Genomic DNA, 16,006 nt, shown 5'->3' with positions numbered 1-16,006 from the left:
TAATAGAGTGCCTCTCTATAAATGGAAAGGAATGAGCATGTACACAGACATGCATATCTTTTTTTTTGTCTCGATCTCTCTGCTCTCTTGGCCAAATGTTCAGAAATGTGCAACGTAAGATAAGATGTGACAATATTTACCAGCTGTCATCTTCTTAGTACACATCTCTTATGTCCTTTACATAAAATGTACAGGTGTTGTGCAAATGACCTGTTTTTAACCATTTGATCGGATAAAGCATCACTAATACTCATTCACCATGTCCCTAACACAGATAGTATCGTTTCATCTGAGAAACAAATGCATCACCAATGAAATGATACCGATTTAATATGGCTTTAGAAGTCCATTTGCATGATTCCGACACAGACATTTTCCAGCCTGTTATGGCGATTTTCGCTTGTCATCACCATAGATGAGGTCAAAAATAATTTCCTTATAACTTGCTATCTTAATTGGTGCAAATGCATGTTCATGAAGTCTTTTTAGCCTCTACTTTGTATTTTTGACGTCACAAAAATATTAGATAATCACTTTAATCACTATTTTAATAATGCAGCTGTTTGAATCAGCAAAATATAGTTATGACAACCTGTATAATGTTACACATTCACTGGAACACAAACAACATGATAATCAAGTGAGTCACAGTTGACAGGAAATTTGGCTTCTTCTTGGTTACTGATAACTGATTCTGTGAAGTAAAACGAAACCAGTAACCGCATATAAGGGCACATTAAAAACAGTACAATAAGAGCAATTAAACATGATAAAATTAAGCTGCCAAGATGTAACACTTAAAAAAAAACTTTTAACATAGTTCTCCACTTTTAAATCCACATGCTGAATGATGGTATTGTTAATATTATTGAATACTATTACATTTACTTTACATTTATATACATAGCCTATTTTGACAAACTGTTTGCTTTAAAATTTCAGCATGGTCACAGTTCTAATATTCTGCTTCTCTTTTTCACTCTTTCTCTGTGTTTCCTGGTTGAAACTAAACTCTGAGACCATCTATAGGCTGATCACTTGGTTGATGGTCCCTAGTCGGATGTGAGCTGTCCAATCAGCCGCAGGGGGTGGGGCTGAGGATTCTCCTGCTATCATCACATTTGACAGCTGCTGCAGCAGCTCACATGACCAAACAACAATTACCTCATACATGTAGTACTCCTGCTGAAGGTGTTGCATTGGAGACAGCGCTCCCTGCACTGGGCTGGGCAGGCGAGCAACAAGGGGGCTCTCAGCTTAAATGACAAAAGTCAGCCTGCTGGGATGGTCTCTGATGGATGCTCCATACACTCGTAGCCCACTATGAGACTCCTCACATCAATCAATATGATATTATTATGATCCCATAGCTAGTTCTGCGTCATTAAATAAAAGGTGGGTGAGCTATCACTTCTAGTGAGGGCTGATCACGAGGCAAACAGATACCAGTGTGCTGTATATCCTCACAAAAACAGAGTTTACATGACCATCATCACATGCACAAGTTTGACACTGTTTACTCTGATGTACTGTATATCATCTGTCTGTATCATCATATTTGGGGTGTCCATTATGCTGTGCAAAAAGCCAGGCTAACCTAAAGAGCTTTATTTTAAATTCAATGAAAGTTATATAATTTTCCATAGAGACATTTTGATGTCCCTGTTTTTATATTGATAAGACATCCAGATTCTGCCATCTGATCTGAGGATGCATCCATTAAAAATGGATCTAGGAATTAAATATTTCACTCTCTGTGATATAACGGTCCTAAAACGCATCTTGACTGGTCAAACGGGATAAAAAAAAAATCTCTCTGAAGCTACTTACAATTATAAATGGCATATTGAATTTATGCTATTTATAAGCAATATATGTGTTGGCTTTCAGAGGCTTTGGCTTTTTCTGCATTTTTACCAGCAGGGCCTTTTTTTTTAATTTCTTTTAAAATTCTCAAAATTATATTTTCCAATACTGATGCATTTTTATATTCCAATGTATCCTCATACAATGGTTTGTATGATATCTTACAGAAGTGCATGTACAACGCTGACGTTACATACTTAACATAATGTCAAGTACTTAATGCAAAGTTTACCTAGCTTAGGTTTAGACAAGTAAAGTTCCTTGGATCAGGTTTAGAAAAGAAACATAGTGATGAAATACTTTAAAATAATTCATAATTCCCTTGGTTTCACAAAGGACAAGATCACTAGTCTCTTGGTAAAAGTCCCGTCTTTGTTTGAACCATCCACCACCTCAACCTGCCTCCTTATGTGGAATTTTGCTCTTTATACTACTTCCTTCTTTACTCCCATCAGTTAAATTCTGGTGCATTACTTTTCATAGGTATATGTATGAACAGTGCATGAGAACAGCCTGTATATTCCTACAGTGATTAACAGCATATCTATGAAAGTTAGTTATGGTACTTATTGTGTCATACACATACAAGTGACCAGCCCAAATGGACTATGAAACAGTTACCACAGACTGAAATATCTTAACATCAATAGTATGGACAGGCCTAAATGGACACAGACGTTAATGGTCTCCAGAGAACTAATCCTATTGACTTTGGCGATCCCCTTACTTCTCCTTTAGTGCCAACGTTAGGGTGACATTTTTACTTCAGAGTGAAATACCTAAACAACTGTTTGATGGATTACCATGCAACTTCAGCCTGTTCTCATTCTGAACTTGTAAAATAGCGCCACTTTGTCAGTGCTTTTGGTATTAGCGTGCAACACTAATCTTTCGGCATCTTTCGCATGTAGATAAAAAGCTGCTTGATAGCGTCGTTGCCATGTGCTCCTGTTGTCTAAACATCATCATCATGGTAGCAACCCCAGAGCATAAACAGCAGACAGAATGATACCTAAAACACTGACAAAGTGGCAACATGTGACATGTTGGGATGAGAATGTGCTGGCAATATGGTGCAGACAGTCATCGTCTTTGTGAATGTAATTGATCCCCTGACTTTTATTCTAGTGCCATCATTGAATCAAAGTTTGAATGTTTTGTCTGACCATTATGGCCTCACAGACCTGCTTGCAGGGCTGTAGACTCTCTTGTTAGGGTAAAACATTTCACTAAAAAGTGTAGTGCTTAAATGATTTAATAAAGAGCATTAAACCACAAACCTGTCTTCAGTCTCACCTAAATCACACACCCTTTTCTCCTCACGGAGACCATTAAGCCTTAGTGTTTTGAGCAGTAGTGTACTGTAAAGTATCATAAGTGATCTTTTTAACCTTTGGTTAAGTTCTGCTTCAGATATATGGCTCTGGACTATAGTTGTTTCTATAAAAACGCTACTGTTATATTAGTGATCCTACCATTTTGTTTTAAACCTCTCTGTGATAGTACTCTTATCTCTAGTTCTTGGTGAGTTTCTGACTTACCGCTCCACATGTTCGCCATCACAGCAACATTCTTGTTATATTTCTGCAGGGAGTTATCCACGTAGAACTTTAAATTATTTTTAAAGACATTCTTTGAAGGGCATATATTGTGTTCATGCCGTGTGTCTGGTTTATTTGTGTAGGTTAGCGCTGGCAGGTACCAGAAGATTTTGCTGCCTAGGAGTTCATTAGTGAGCTGCTGACCTTATTTCCCTTGTGGATGATATTTAATATCAACTGTCTATTTCTGTATGGAGCTAGGTTTAAAGGTTGAGGCTTCAATAAAATGTATTGGTCGGCAACATTCTGCATCTCAGCATATTCAACTGTAAACAGACGTAAACACAAGTCACGCCAGGTGGTCACGTTGTCTGTTCTCAGAGGTGATGATAAGGATGGAAATGAATTTGTTTTTACGAGTATTTTATGCTCTTTGAATGAATATGAATGAAAGTAAACATATTCAGTGGTATAGTATTACATCAGTCTATTTGCAGAGGACTGCAGTCTGGCAAGCAAGTCTGGCAAGTGCTCTTCTATTTTAGGAAAGGCAAACAAATGCAAGAGCTCTTCGCTCCCATGTCTCCTATCCAGTTTCCAGATACTATCTTCTATAGTACACACGCATAAGCATGCAGACACAAACACACAAACACACAAACACACACACACACACACACACACACACACACACACACACACACACACACAGAGAGAGAGACTTCCTCCCTGTCACTGAACAACATCAATCACAGTGTGGACGTGCAAAGTGAGGATGAGGCTGTAGACGGGTGAGAGTGGCGCAGTGCAATCACACAGCTCTCAGATGAGCTCCTAAATTAGAGCGTGTGGCCAGCGTGGACTCCCTGGGAGGGTTTGGTTAAATTACAGGCCATATTTTTAGTGAAGGCTAGGCTTCATCCCTGGAACTGCCAGCAGCTGAGGACCATCACTCACACGCCTGTCTGCCCCCAGTTTGTTCAACACTGGAGCTGTTAACACTTGTTTGTGTGTACAGTTGGTAAGCAGCAGTATGACCAGAATATTTCCTAGAAACAGTTAACTGTTTTATTGCCTTGTGTGTGTTTGGGTATATGTGGACACTATAAAAAAAACTATTAATTAATATTTGTTTTAAAAAATGTTAGTGTTTGGGCTGCCTTTTTTAAATCAAATTGACTGAATTTGGAAAAGTCACGTTGAGGTAATTTTGCAATGATTCAACTTGATTCCTCAAATTCAGTCAACTTAAAAAATAAGGCAGCTCAAACACTAACTTTTTTAAGTTAAAACAAATAGTCTTTTTACAGTGCATTACAAACAAAAAAATTCACCTCAAGTGTTATGGTCGTTATTTGGTTTGTGTGTGTGTGTGTTTGTGTGTGTGTGTGTGTGTGTGTGTTTGTGTGTGTGTGTGTGTGTGTGTGTGTGTACATGTGTGCGAGAAACACAGACGAGCTGATCGGTCAACAAGGCGTATGTGTAGACACTGACCACACGTCATGGCAGACAAATTGGTCATGCAGAAACATCACTAGACACCTCCAACCACACTCACTCACTCACACACACACACAAAACCCCTCATCACATGAAATCCTCAGCTGATTACAAGTGGACACGTCTGTAAGTAGGCTAATGGGTGAAGAGGTTGGACATTTGTATTATTAAGTAACCCTGGAACACATGATAAACCTCATGACGTTTCACGCAGCATGCTGAATGCTGGATTCACTGTAACTGAGTGTAGTTTTAGAGGAAATGTTTCTGTTATGCAATCGCTGCTGCCCGTAACAGGGCCGAGATGAGGAGACATTTACAGCAAACAAAGACAGCTGATTCGCACCATAAATATTTCTTTCAAGCTTGTGTAATGGGAAAGGTCCTGTTCACACCAACATCTAAAGGTCTGATGGATAATTACGTTTTTCACGGTTGAGTCATACACAGTTCGGGTAAGCGTGGGAGCTGTCATAAGATCACATCATATTTGGCTTGGTTTTAAGGTAAACAAGCAACAACATTTCCCAACTATAAAATAAAACATACTGGCAGACATCAAAGGTGTAGGTCTTGTTTCAGCATTGAGGGTGGAGACATGAAAAGAGGGATTGGGGGGTCCTCCCCCACGAAATTTTGAGTGTCAAGCACTTAATTTGCTGCACTCTGCTGTGAATTTTTATGCATAAAATTTTGACTTTTCTGCATTAGTTTATGGTGGGAATGCCTCTCATTTTGTCAAAGGAGAAGAGCTCGGCTACTTTTTTGTGATAATTGGGGGAGGCAAAAAATGCACATGTTCCAAATATTGTGGGGTGTGTGTCCTCTGCATCCCCAACCCCCAAAATCTACACAGGGAGACATTACATTTGCCAGTCTTAGGTAAGATTGTTCACAGGCAACATTATTTCAAGCTGTTGACAGTTTGAAGAGAGATTATAAAACAGATCACCCCACTGACTCCATGTCATCTGCTTTGTTTTAATTGTGTGTATTTTGTGTGTGTGTGTGTGTGTGTGTGTGTGTGTGTGTGTGTGTGTTAATTGAAGCCTGTCTTCTGCTGTCTTTAATTTAAACCACTCAAAAGTGCCTGAATGTGAAAACATTGTAAAGGGGTGAGGTGAAAGTGCAGAGAGCTTGCAGTATGGGCTAGTTAGCAGGAGCTCCAGGATAGCAATGAAATGGTAATTTCCACACATTTACTTTATTCTGCAGTACTTAACATCGACCGTACATGCCAGGTTTCCACAACACTATATGTCATACATGAGCAGTAGAACATAGACACATAACCTGCACCTACCTCGTTACTGTTGAGAGTCCTATCTGGATGTCAGAGCAGTGTATAGTGACACTGTGTGTTCGACTCTCAACTGTAGTTTATCACAGCAAAACAAAAAGAAGGCACAACCTTGTGGCGCTATTAGGCATTGCAATAAAACCACAAATTTGACTGTTGAAATATCAGTGCTTGAAAATATTGCCTGTACCGTGACATAGAAGAAATGACCTTTAAGACACAATCTGTAAGACGGATCACCACAAAATTTTTGTTTTCACGGTCCCTATTGACTTTATTTATCCCGTGGCTTTTCATTTAGCATCATAATGAGGTCAAAATAGGCCAATAGTCCAAAAGGCTACTTTGGTTTATGACCAAATACCTGCAGACTAATAACACAACTTTACTTTGTGTGTTTACTGATAATTCGCTATTTTTAGCATGATAATATGCTAAACTAAGATGGTGAACATGGTAAATATTATCTGTCTAAATGCTACCATGTTAGAATAAGCATGTTAGAGCAGTGTGTCTGTGCCCCGATAACTGAATGAGTGTTTGACCTACACCTGCAGCAGACATGGCGTAGGCTAACATTAGCATTCATTTGGAGTCGTCTTTGTGTCCACCTGATAAATGTCAGTTCATCCATTTTTCTTTGAGCTCTGTTTTGGTCTCCTATTCATCAGTTACCTAACTGCTGCTGTTTGGTGTTGGGCAGGTAGTGGCTATTCGTGAGATCCATGGTTAATTTAAAGTATTGACTTCAAAGCTGTGGTTGGTTACTTTTTTTAAGAAATTACTTGCTGTCTCTATATCCACACAGTAGTACACGAGACAGATAATCTGTGGTTCTTCTGCCTCCTTGGATAGCTTCTAATGGCCAAACCACGCAGTGGATTCCTCCAAATGTCATTTGAGGCAATTGGAAGAGGAGGAGGGACAAGGCACAGTAGCCTACGAATTTGTTGACATCACAATGTTCACTTTTTTTGTGTATGTGTGTGTGTGAGACCAGCTTCTTCCCAGACAGCTCGGGCACAGGAATATAAAATTCTTTCAGCTTTTGCAGTAGTTAATAAAGCAGTAGATAAAGCATGAAAATATAAAGTATCCGAAGTAAAAGAACTCATGATGGAGAATGGCCCATGCAGAATAATGTATGTAGTCCTGGATAATAATTATTATTCATGTGTTCAACACTTTAATGTTGCAGCGGGTAAAGGTGTATTGTGAAACTCCCCCTTTGACCAAAAACATTTTACCATAAACTTAACCTATGATACTACATCATTAAATGTTGATTGTTGATTACATTTTGTATTATTAATCTTAATCTGCAAATTAACTAAAGCTGTCAAATAAAACATTTGCCTGTGAAGTGTGGTGGAGAAGCCTGGAAGTATAAAGTAACAGAAAATGGAAATATTAAAGGAAATTAGGCTACAAGTACATCAAAATTGTACAAAAGTGGAGTTAATGTGGGCTATTAGTCTTAGTTACCCTATAGGGCATTGCCACGTTGCAGCCTATGCATATTAGATAATGGTCACATGTTAAAAAAATAAGCTACTCAGTTATCGGCAGAATTATTCGAAAATTGAATTAATCAAATTTTGCTTTGCAAGTATCCTTTGCATCCAGCATCTCGTTTATTGAACGTCACATGCTGCTGAACACCTGCCCAACACACGTCAGACGCCGCCAGTCTGCGACACTTCCTCTGCTGATCTATCTTTAGTGAGTACATGAGGAAAGAGTCATGTTCCACCCTGCGTCAGGCCCGTTGGGTGTTTGTTCTGGCAACAGGAACCATCGCCAGACACTAACAAAAGGACAACACCCTTCCTCTCATCTTGAAGATGAAGGCAGGAAGCCAAAACAGTCTAAACAACATGAGCACATATTACTGGGAAACAGTGTCAAGCCTCAAGCCGAGCATCCTGTGTATTGTCATGGGCTTTTTCCATTGCACGTTTGATGAAGAAATACATTAAAGTCATCAGGTCATTGGATACACAGGGCTGATGCACATAGGGGGTGGTTTGTTGGTAAAAAGATGAGATTTCTTTCATCTTGACCTGGCAATTTAACCCTCAATTTAACCCCCAGCTGATGGGGGACTGACTGAGGTTCTGTGAGGAAAAGTAAAAAGACAATGACCTTTCAGATAAGCTGAAGTGTAAAATTACAAAATGGCTCTTGAACAAAAACCAAATTATAGGAATAAAGCACTGGAATAACGGAGCTTCATTATAGCTAATCAGTATCAGCTAAGTAAAATACATCAATAAATAGTATTGTCAGACTGTGGACTGTGTAGCCAGCTAGCTATCCTATGCTCCCATGTTCAACAGTGTAATATTCTCTTAACACACATTAACCTTCCCATTGTGTTAATGCCATTCTTGTCACTCTCTGTCCCCAAAATGGCCTTTTGTTTACTCTGTATATCAATACATGAGACATATCTGACAAAGCCATAAATAATTTAGATCAAATTCAAGATTAAAATTGATGAGTAAGATTGCATGAACCCAATCTCCTTACCAGGTCTTTTTTCCTAACCTTAACTTGTTTGGACATGGGAATAGTAAGCTGTTACCTTATCTTATCCTGACCTTTGAACTCTTCACTAACCATAACTTGTTTAGAAATGGGAATTAAACGTAGCCTTTAACCTCTTTTGTGATCCCTAGTTATTTTTTTTTCATTTCTTAATTTGTCAGTTAATTAATGCTTGTAATATTTTGTTTTCATTTCTCGGGCTACAATTAATTTTGGAACTGTTCTGACAGAAAGAGTGATTATATTTAGACAAAGATTTGTGCCCGTACAATGTAATCAATCTCAGAGTCATGATTTTAGTCCCCTAACCTCACGCATGTCACAGTAAGCTTATACAGACCTTGGGGACATTCCCATTATGTGCTATATGGGTTACAAAGGACCTTGAAAACACTGTCATGTTCCCATTATGTGCCATATAAATCTGTGGAACATAGGACCATGGTAAGATTGAACTATGGGTAAATAAAAGTCATAAATGTCAGATCTCAAAATATGACAGCCCTTATAATGCTCTTGCTCTTAGACAAAAAACATTCAAATGCAAATGTGTTTTCAAAGAGTTAAAAGTGATAACTTTTATTGGTGTGTCTGTTATGTGAGCATATGCTATAATGTGAGTCATTTCATTATGTGAAAAGCTGAAAAAGTTCTTTTGAAACTGAAAACTAAAAAAAAAAAGTCTTTTTTTTTTAAACAGTTTAGAATTCTTTGAGAAAAAAAACTTCATTTTGGCCTTTGTATTCCTCCAGAGGAGGTTTAGCTGAGATCTGATCACAGAGGCCATCTGCTGGCTGTAGTGTGTGACCTACTTCCCCCAACTTGATAGCATACCTGTCCTATCGTGGTAGCAGAGGAATGGATTTGGCTCTCCTGACATCAACAGAGCCAAATATTATCGGTTGTAAATGAACTTAAAGCAAATTCTTTTGGGGGAAAAAAACAACAAAGGAAAAAAAGTCATTGTGGTTTATTACGACTGATTTATTTGTATAAAAGTGCAGAAAATCACAGGAGGGTATAAATAAAGCAGAAAAATGAATAAATACATTAATCAATAGAGACTGTAGTCAGTATGGGATAAATAAAATCGTGAAAATGTGGATCCCATTTCCGATAGTTCGTCAGACTTTTTGGATTTCTTCTATATACACATCTCAAAAGCAGAACATAATGACTGGAATCAAAATAATACAAATGATTTTTAGTTGTCCATTGAAAATCCTTATGAATGAGTCTTTAGCAGAAAGCCATTTTATCCCCAGTCACATGGCTGTCCAGTCCCTCGCCTCCCAACCAGTCCTCATTCAGCTCCCCCAGAATCTCCTGCAGGGACAGCTCTGGCAGGGGGGCATGCTGAACTAGCGCTGGATGTCCGGACTCCCCTCCCAGAGGAGCGCCACTCCAAGAGTCCTCCAGGTGGGAGTACTGACCTTCTGCTTGTGGGCTGTTCTCCAGATTGGCGTCCCAGTATCCAGAATCAGGGGTGTCTGGACTTGAGGAGTGGGAGGTGGAGCAGGGCATATACATCTGCTGCTCTGCTGATCCTGGGTACACAAAGGCTGCCTGACTGGACGTTGAACTGTAGTTTCTCATCTCTAGGGGAGAATGGCACCACTGTGGCATGACAGGGGAGGATTGGGTACTTGGCTGGGACCAGAAGCCCCTCAGTGGTGGGCTGGAGCCGCCTCCCAGGGATCGGCCCTGCTGGAGCCCGTACACAGAACCATAGTGTCCATGCTCATCAATGGTGGAGTAGGCTGGAGGGTGCTGTCCATAGTAGCATGCTTCCTCCATCTCCTCCTTCACCTGGGTGGGGTAGGCTGGTGGAGGGCCCTGAGACGGCAGATGGACAGAGCCAACCTGCAGGCCCCTGCTGGCTACAGTGTGAGGTGATAGAGCATCGTGGATGGGGCTATCAGACTGCCAAAGCGCTTTCTTGGCTCCTTTGCACTTCAGGGTGCGAGCTCTTCTGTTCTGAAACCACACCTGGACAGGAAAGAGAGAAGAAAGGAGCTTAGATTGAAATCAGGACAGATAAACAACACATTCTGTTCTGTTAATCATCTCCTGGCACCAGTGCAGTTGGGGGAGAGCAGATCTAGTAATAGTAGTAGTAGTTAGTTGTCAGATCTATGCTGTACGCTCTATCTGTCAGCTCAAACAAGAAACTGATAAAAACAACTGGTGTCGTCTTTAAAGATAAAGAAATAAAGTGATAGAAGAATAGCTGTATCTACAATCCTATGCAGAATGCATTTGAAAACAGAGCCTTTTTATGATAAGGAAAAAAGCCTTTCACAACACAGCTAAACATCTCCGTGTGTGTGTTTGTAGCTACTGTGTGAAAAGCATTTGTGCATTTAATCTTGAAACAACACCAGTTTCCAACTCCTCAATTAACGATAATTCCTAAACCTGCAATTTCACTGAGTCTAAACAGCTCAGTTTAATTTATTTCTTCATCATATCTGTTCCACAGATACATGGATTCTGTCAGTGTACCTGGATGCGTGACTCTGGCAGGCCTGTGGTCTGGGACAGGTTCTCTCTGAGGCTGATGCCAGGGTAAGGGTCGGTCTCGAAGGTGGCACGCAGGAGCTCCACGTGCTCTTTGGAGAAGCTGGTTCTCTTCCTGCGACTGGCGCTGCGAGAGGAGCTGCCGCTGGAGGCTGCAGGTCTGGCATCATCTGAAGGAAGAGGAGAGAGCAGGTTGCACATCAGACAGGAGCCACAGGAGGTGTAAGTATTGTGTAGGTTTCCAGGCAGTTTTCCTGAGGAATTAAGTGCCGATTAGTCTTTTTCTACAATTAATGCTACTACGCAGAAAGCTATCACTCTGTTAGTACCACTGCCAATGTGTGTTTTTTTCATTGGTTAAACCAAAGCTGGTTCTAATATTAGTTCATTCTTGAAGAAGTTTTCAGCTCCCCTTCTGTAGATAGTAGGTTCATGAGTCGCCTTGTAGTACAATGCAATGAGTACTAATGTGTCTGCACAACCTAATTAATCTAGAAAAAAATCTGAGGAGGCTTCTCTGTTATTGCTGACACTACCTGGGTCATGATGATGCACCCACTCACCTGGCAACTCAGGCCAGTTAAAAAAACCCTGAACTGACTCATCCAGGGCTACATCATACAAAAAGGTTTCAACAGCTAACACAGATTATGAATACAAGAAGCAAAACAGACCACAAAAAGATGGTTTTCAACAAGCAATGTTATAGATTAAAAAAGCATTTCTTACCGTTATTGGAGTCCTTCCACATAGAGGCGGTTAAGTGAATGAAGCTCTGGAAACAGATGGATTTCTAATGGATTTCTGATGTGACAGAGGTCAGTGTGATCCTTCACTGAGAGTCTCTGACTGTGTCTCCTGCTCGTGTCAGGGTATCTTTATATTGATCACCTGAGACCCCAGAAGGCCATGGTAGAGGCAGAGGAGTGTCGGGGTGGGGTGAGGATGGGTGGTTTTCAGAAGTCCTCTGACCAGAGTGGCCCCTCATCTCCCCGTTATCACCTAATCCCTTTCAAAGAGGCTGTAAGGTCAATGGCAAATATGACCCACAGCAGAATGATCTCGGGAGAGACAAAGGAAAGTCTTCCTGTGATTGTTAGCCTCATCGATACCACTTACGACTTGCATGTGACTGTGTTTTTTGTGGTGTTTAGTGCTGCTGAATTTGTGACATGTCAAATATTATACATGTAAATGAAAGCCCAGAGACAGAAAATATATTTTTTTCATACATTATTGTTTTTTTTTCTTTTTTTACAGCATTATTTTGTGCTTATTAATGATCAGAATCAGAGATACTTGGCTGATCTTCGGGGGAAATTCAGTAGTATTACAGCTGCTCTTATATATAAGCACAGAAAAATCTACAAGACAAAAAAAGCATGTGTGTACATTTGAATTATTGCAGTAAGTTTTGCAGCATTCAAATGAATGTACCGATTATTGCACCAATAAAGCAGTAGAGCACAGTCTAGAAAAATGAGCAGGAATAAGTGCAACAGGCTGAAAGGAACAAGTACTTTGACATTATTGCATATTATTATAATGCATGCATATATATATACATATATATATATATGTATAGCCAGTATTCCAGCACACATACATAGTTTTTTGTTTAAAGAATGATTACAACCATATCTTAATTTTTTAAGCCTGCCCTGTAATTCATATGTAGCTACTGGGAGTCATCTGATTAATGTTAGGCACAAACATCAGCAGCTTTGCAAACTGTTGAGCACTGATCAACCAACAATAGTCTTAAAGAAATATTTAACTAACAGAATGCAGAATCACAAACACTCTGAGCTGAAGCCTATCAGCGCCTCCTGTTTGCTTTTCATATGCAGAGCAGCCCCCTGCTATCACAGGGACAAACAAAGCGGGGTAATTATTCTCTGATGAAGTGGACGGTTACACAGCAGCCTCACTGCACTAAATAGGTGCATCAAACTAAAGTGGTTTAACATGTCCAGGCCCTGCCCCAGCTGTATGCAGATGTTGTGACCTTTAACTGTATGTCAAGTCATTCTTCTGTGCTCTTACATGCTGCTGGAAAATGAAACAAAAGTCATGTAATTACTTAAATGAAAAATCAAGCTTTATACAGCCTGTATTCATTGTACCATATATGACCATTCTGCTGTCTGTTTACCGACATTTTTGACCTTTGACCTTTTGGTTGCGTTTCATAATTTCTGAGCTGCCACATGTGAAATTTCATTGAAAATGTAAATGCTAACAGACTGAGTCAAATAGTGCAAAAGGGCAAAGTGCAGATTTACAGTATTTATAGAAAACAATGCAGCCTGGAATCTAGCAGTTATCTTTTGCAACAAAACAAGCTGAGGCCATCTCTTTTCATCTTTATCTGGAAAACTTGCAGAATCAATGTCTCCATGTGTGGAGACGGCTCCTTAAAGTCCCACCAACTCTCTCTCTGTGCTTTATCCAAATCCTATCAGACCTAATACAACACGTTGCCAACTGTGTTGGCTGCCAAACCCATTAAAATGAAATGATGATCTCAATGAATTCTGGATATATTAAATTAAAAAGAACTTAAAATATATGTCAGTATCTAAAATGAGTCTGATAAAATAATAAAATAGGAAAGAATCTTATCAATGAACCACTTCAGCAGATTAAATACTTGCATAACCAGGTTTACATACAATGATCGAATGATTAAAGATAACTAAACACTAGTTCTGAATACAGGCATTCGGCTAATGCAAAAATCACTAGAAATAGCTTGGCTTAGTTTAGAGATCTGCATATTTGAAAAAGCAACAAGTCTTCTGATCAGCTTATCTCTCCGTGTAAATTACAAAGAATAATCCTGCAAACAGGAAAACTGCCTTGCTGCCAGTGTATAGCTTTGCATCACAGGGATGCAAAAACAAAACAAACAAAAAAACAAAAAAACATCACAGTTAGACCTGTAATTGTATTAAGCTGAACTTGGATTGAGTGTCCTGTGCATTTACTGGGAGTAAAGTTGGACATGCATTTAAAATGCAAACGTTAAAGTTTTGCTCATCAAAGCAATAATATCATCCAAATTTCAAAGTGAAAAATAAAAAGTACAACCCAGTCTATGAAACAAATAATTATTCCACCAATATGCATCACATTTGTTGATTTAAATGATAGTTAACACTGACAGAGATGATTAAAGAATGATCAAATAGTAGAAAATACATGTGATATACTTAACATACGCAGTAAGGCCTCGGGCAACAGTAAAATATACACAAAGTGTATTGACATATAGTATTTAAGACATTTTTGAGCCCCTCTCTCGAAATCCAATATCTTGATTTACTTAGTTTGTGCAGCTGCATACCTCCTTTTCCTATTATCTTATTTGTTTGGAAGCAGTAAAAACACTGTGAAATAACCCAAAACACTATTAAAAGTCTACTGTTTTATTATTCAGTTACTAATTAATAAATGACAAACTGGACACTGCCACAGTATAATCTTCAGTGGCAATCTGACAATTATTAGCTCTTCACAGGAGTAACAGGACAAAGTCTTAAAGACAGAGCTTTGTTACTCAATGCACCTTCTCCCAGGAGTGTGCTCACACTGAGGAAAAAAGTGACAAAATTAAGTACACTCCCATGTTAGTATTTATGCTTAGTTGCTTAATTTTCCACTTATGGTGATAATGGACAAGTTTAAATAGAGGTGCTATGCACAGTTGGAGGTCATTTTAAAAAAGGTTTACAGACCCGAGACAGCTCTACATATGTTTCAGAAAACAGAAAATAAAGTATTAAATGCACAGAAGAACATTTAGCTTCATCTTTAAGTTTTGAACATTTTCATATTAATATTAACTTTCTAAAATTACCTTCTGCCAATAGATAAATAAATTTAAAAAAAAAAAACAGTATTTCCTAAAGGATGGAAAAACTGTTGTATCGTCTTCAGTCTGCCTTAACAGTATGCCATGAGGACTAATAGACAGACACTACATTAGAAGTTATTAGGGATGTGTTTTTTTTTTCGAAATGATTATTATTATTTTATTTTTATGATTTTTTTTTTTTTTTAAATCTTGGCTTAAGGGACATACAACTTCAAATGGTTGTATTTTGTATTTATTTTAAATACCCACTGAAACCCCAAGCCCAGTGGTAAGTTTTAAGTGCATGTTTTGTATAAAACTTTCCAAAATGTATTCAAGCCATACATTTTAAACACAGAATTATTATTATTTTCAAATTCCTGCTGTCCTTGAGTACACGATACATGATGTAGACTTCCATCTTAAAAATCATTTAATGCATGTCTCATTTAAAATTTTGCCAAAAATAAACTGTTTGCATGAAGCAGATCCTGTAAAATAAATAAATAAATAATTCTACGCTCCTGCATGCATGACAACAAAGCAAGGCTTTCTTTGACAATGGCAAAAAATATGGTTATTTGTGATGGAGGGAGAATTGTGCATTTCTTAGGGGGAGGATAAGGGGAAGCTAAAGAGATAGGTAGAGAGAGAAAAGATAAAGCAAAAATGAAACAAAAATAAAAAAACAACAAAGTGACACCCAAACCACCTCTATTGTCTGATAAATAAAGTACAGTCCCCTAGAAATATTATTGTACTTAAATAATAATAATAATAATAACAATAATAATAATAATAATAATAATAATAATAATAATAATAACAATAATTTATGAGACTTATGTAGCACTTTTCTAGGTGCCCAAA

General features: G+C 38.6%; 1 protein-coding gene and 1 long non-coding RNA gene across 3 annotated transcripts in view; one reads left to right on the top strand and one right to left on the bottom strand.

Moving 5' to 3' along the window:
- LOC148187740 (uncharacterized) overlaps nt 1-11,371 on the top strand; it is a 79,070-nt gene extending 67,699 nt beyond the window's left edge. Inside the window, exon 5 of the long non-coding RNA XR_015778547.1 lies at nt 11,240-11,371. This is a non-coding gene — a long non-coding RNA (uncharacterized LOC148187740). The remainder of the gene's footprint in view (nt 1-11,239) is intronic.
- mxtx1 (mix-type homeobox gene 1) lies at nt 9,721-15,921 on the bottom strand. 2 transcript variants are annotated; one of them, XM_088086859.1, is made up of 3 exons: nt 12,007-15,921; nt 11,263-11,447; nt 9,721-10,746 (listed from the first exon to the last, which is right to left on the bottom strand). In XM_088086859.1, exons 1-3 carry the CDS (start codon nt 12,026-12,028, stop codon nt 9,997-9,999), a joined length of 957 nt encoding a protein of 318 aa, XP_087942985.1. In that variant the 5' UTR covers nt 12,029-15,921; the 3' UTR covers nt 9,721-9,996. The 2 variants fall into 2 exon arrangements, with proteins under 2 accessions (XP_087942985.1, XP_087942984.1); XM_088086858.1 differs by having other exon boundaries at nt 11,263-15,921.
- Between the last annotated feature and the right edge of the window lie 85 nt (nt 15,922-16,006).

This window comes from Plectropomus leopardus, chromosome 13, assembly GCF_026936395.1.
Source record: "Plectropomus leopardus strain MGB_pleo_1.0 chromosome 13, ASM2693639v1, whole genome shotgun sequence".
NCBI classification, from domain to species: Eukaryota; Metazoa; Chordata; class Actinopteri; order Perciformes; family Serranidae; genus Plectropomus; species Plectropomus leopardus.
This window is presented reverse-complemented; position numbering and strand designations above follow the sequence as displayed.

What these genes read in the sequence shown, in the direction of transcription:
- mxtx1 (XM_088086858.1), bottom strand. Translation starts at nt 11,478, where the DNA reads ATGTGCAACCTGCTCTCTCCTCTTCCTTCAGATGATGCCAGACCTGCA. An exon ending in TGCCAGAGTCACGCATCCAG is followed by an intron (nt 10,747 to 11,262) that starts GTACACTGACAG and finishes TTTCCTGTCCAG; the next exon opens with GTGTGGTTTCAGAACAGAAG.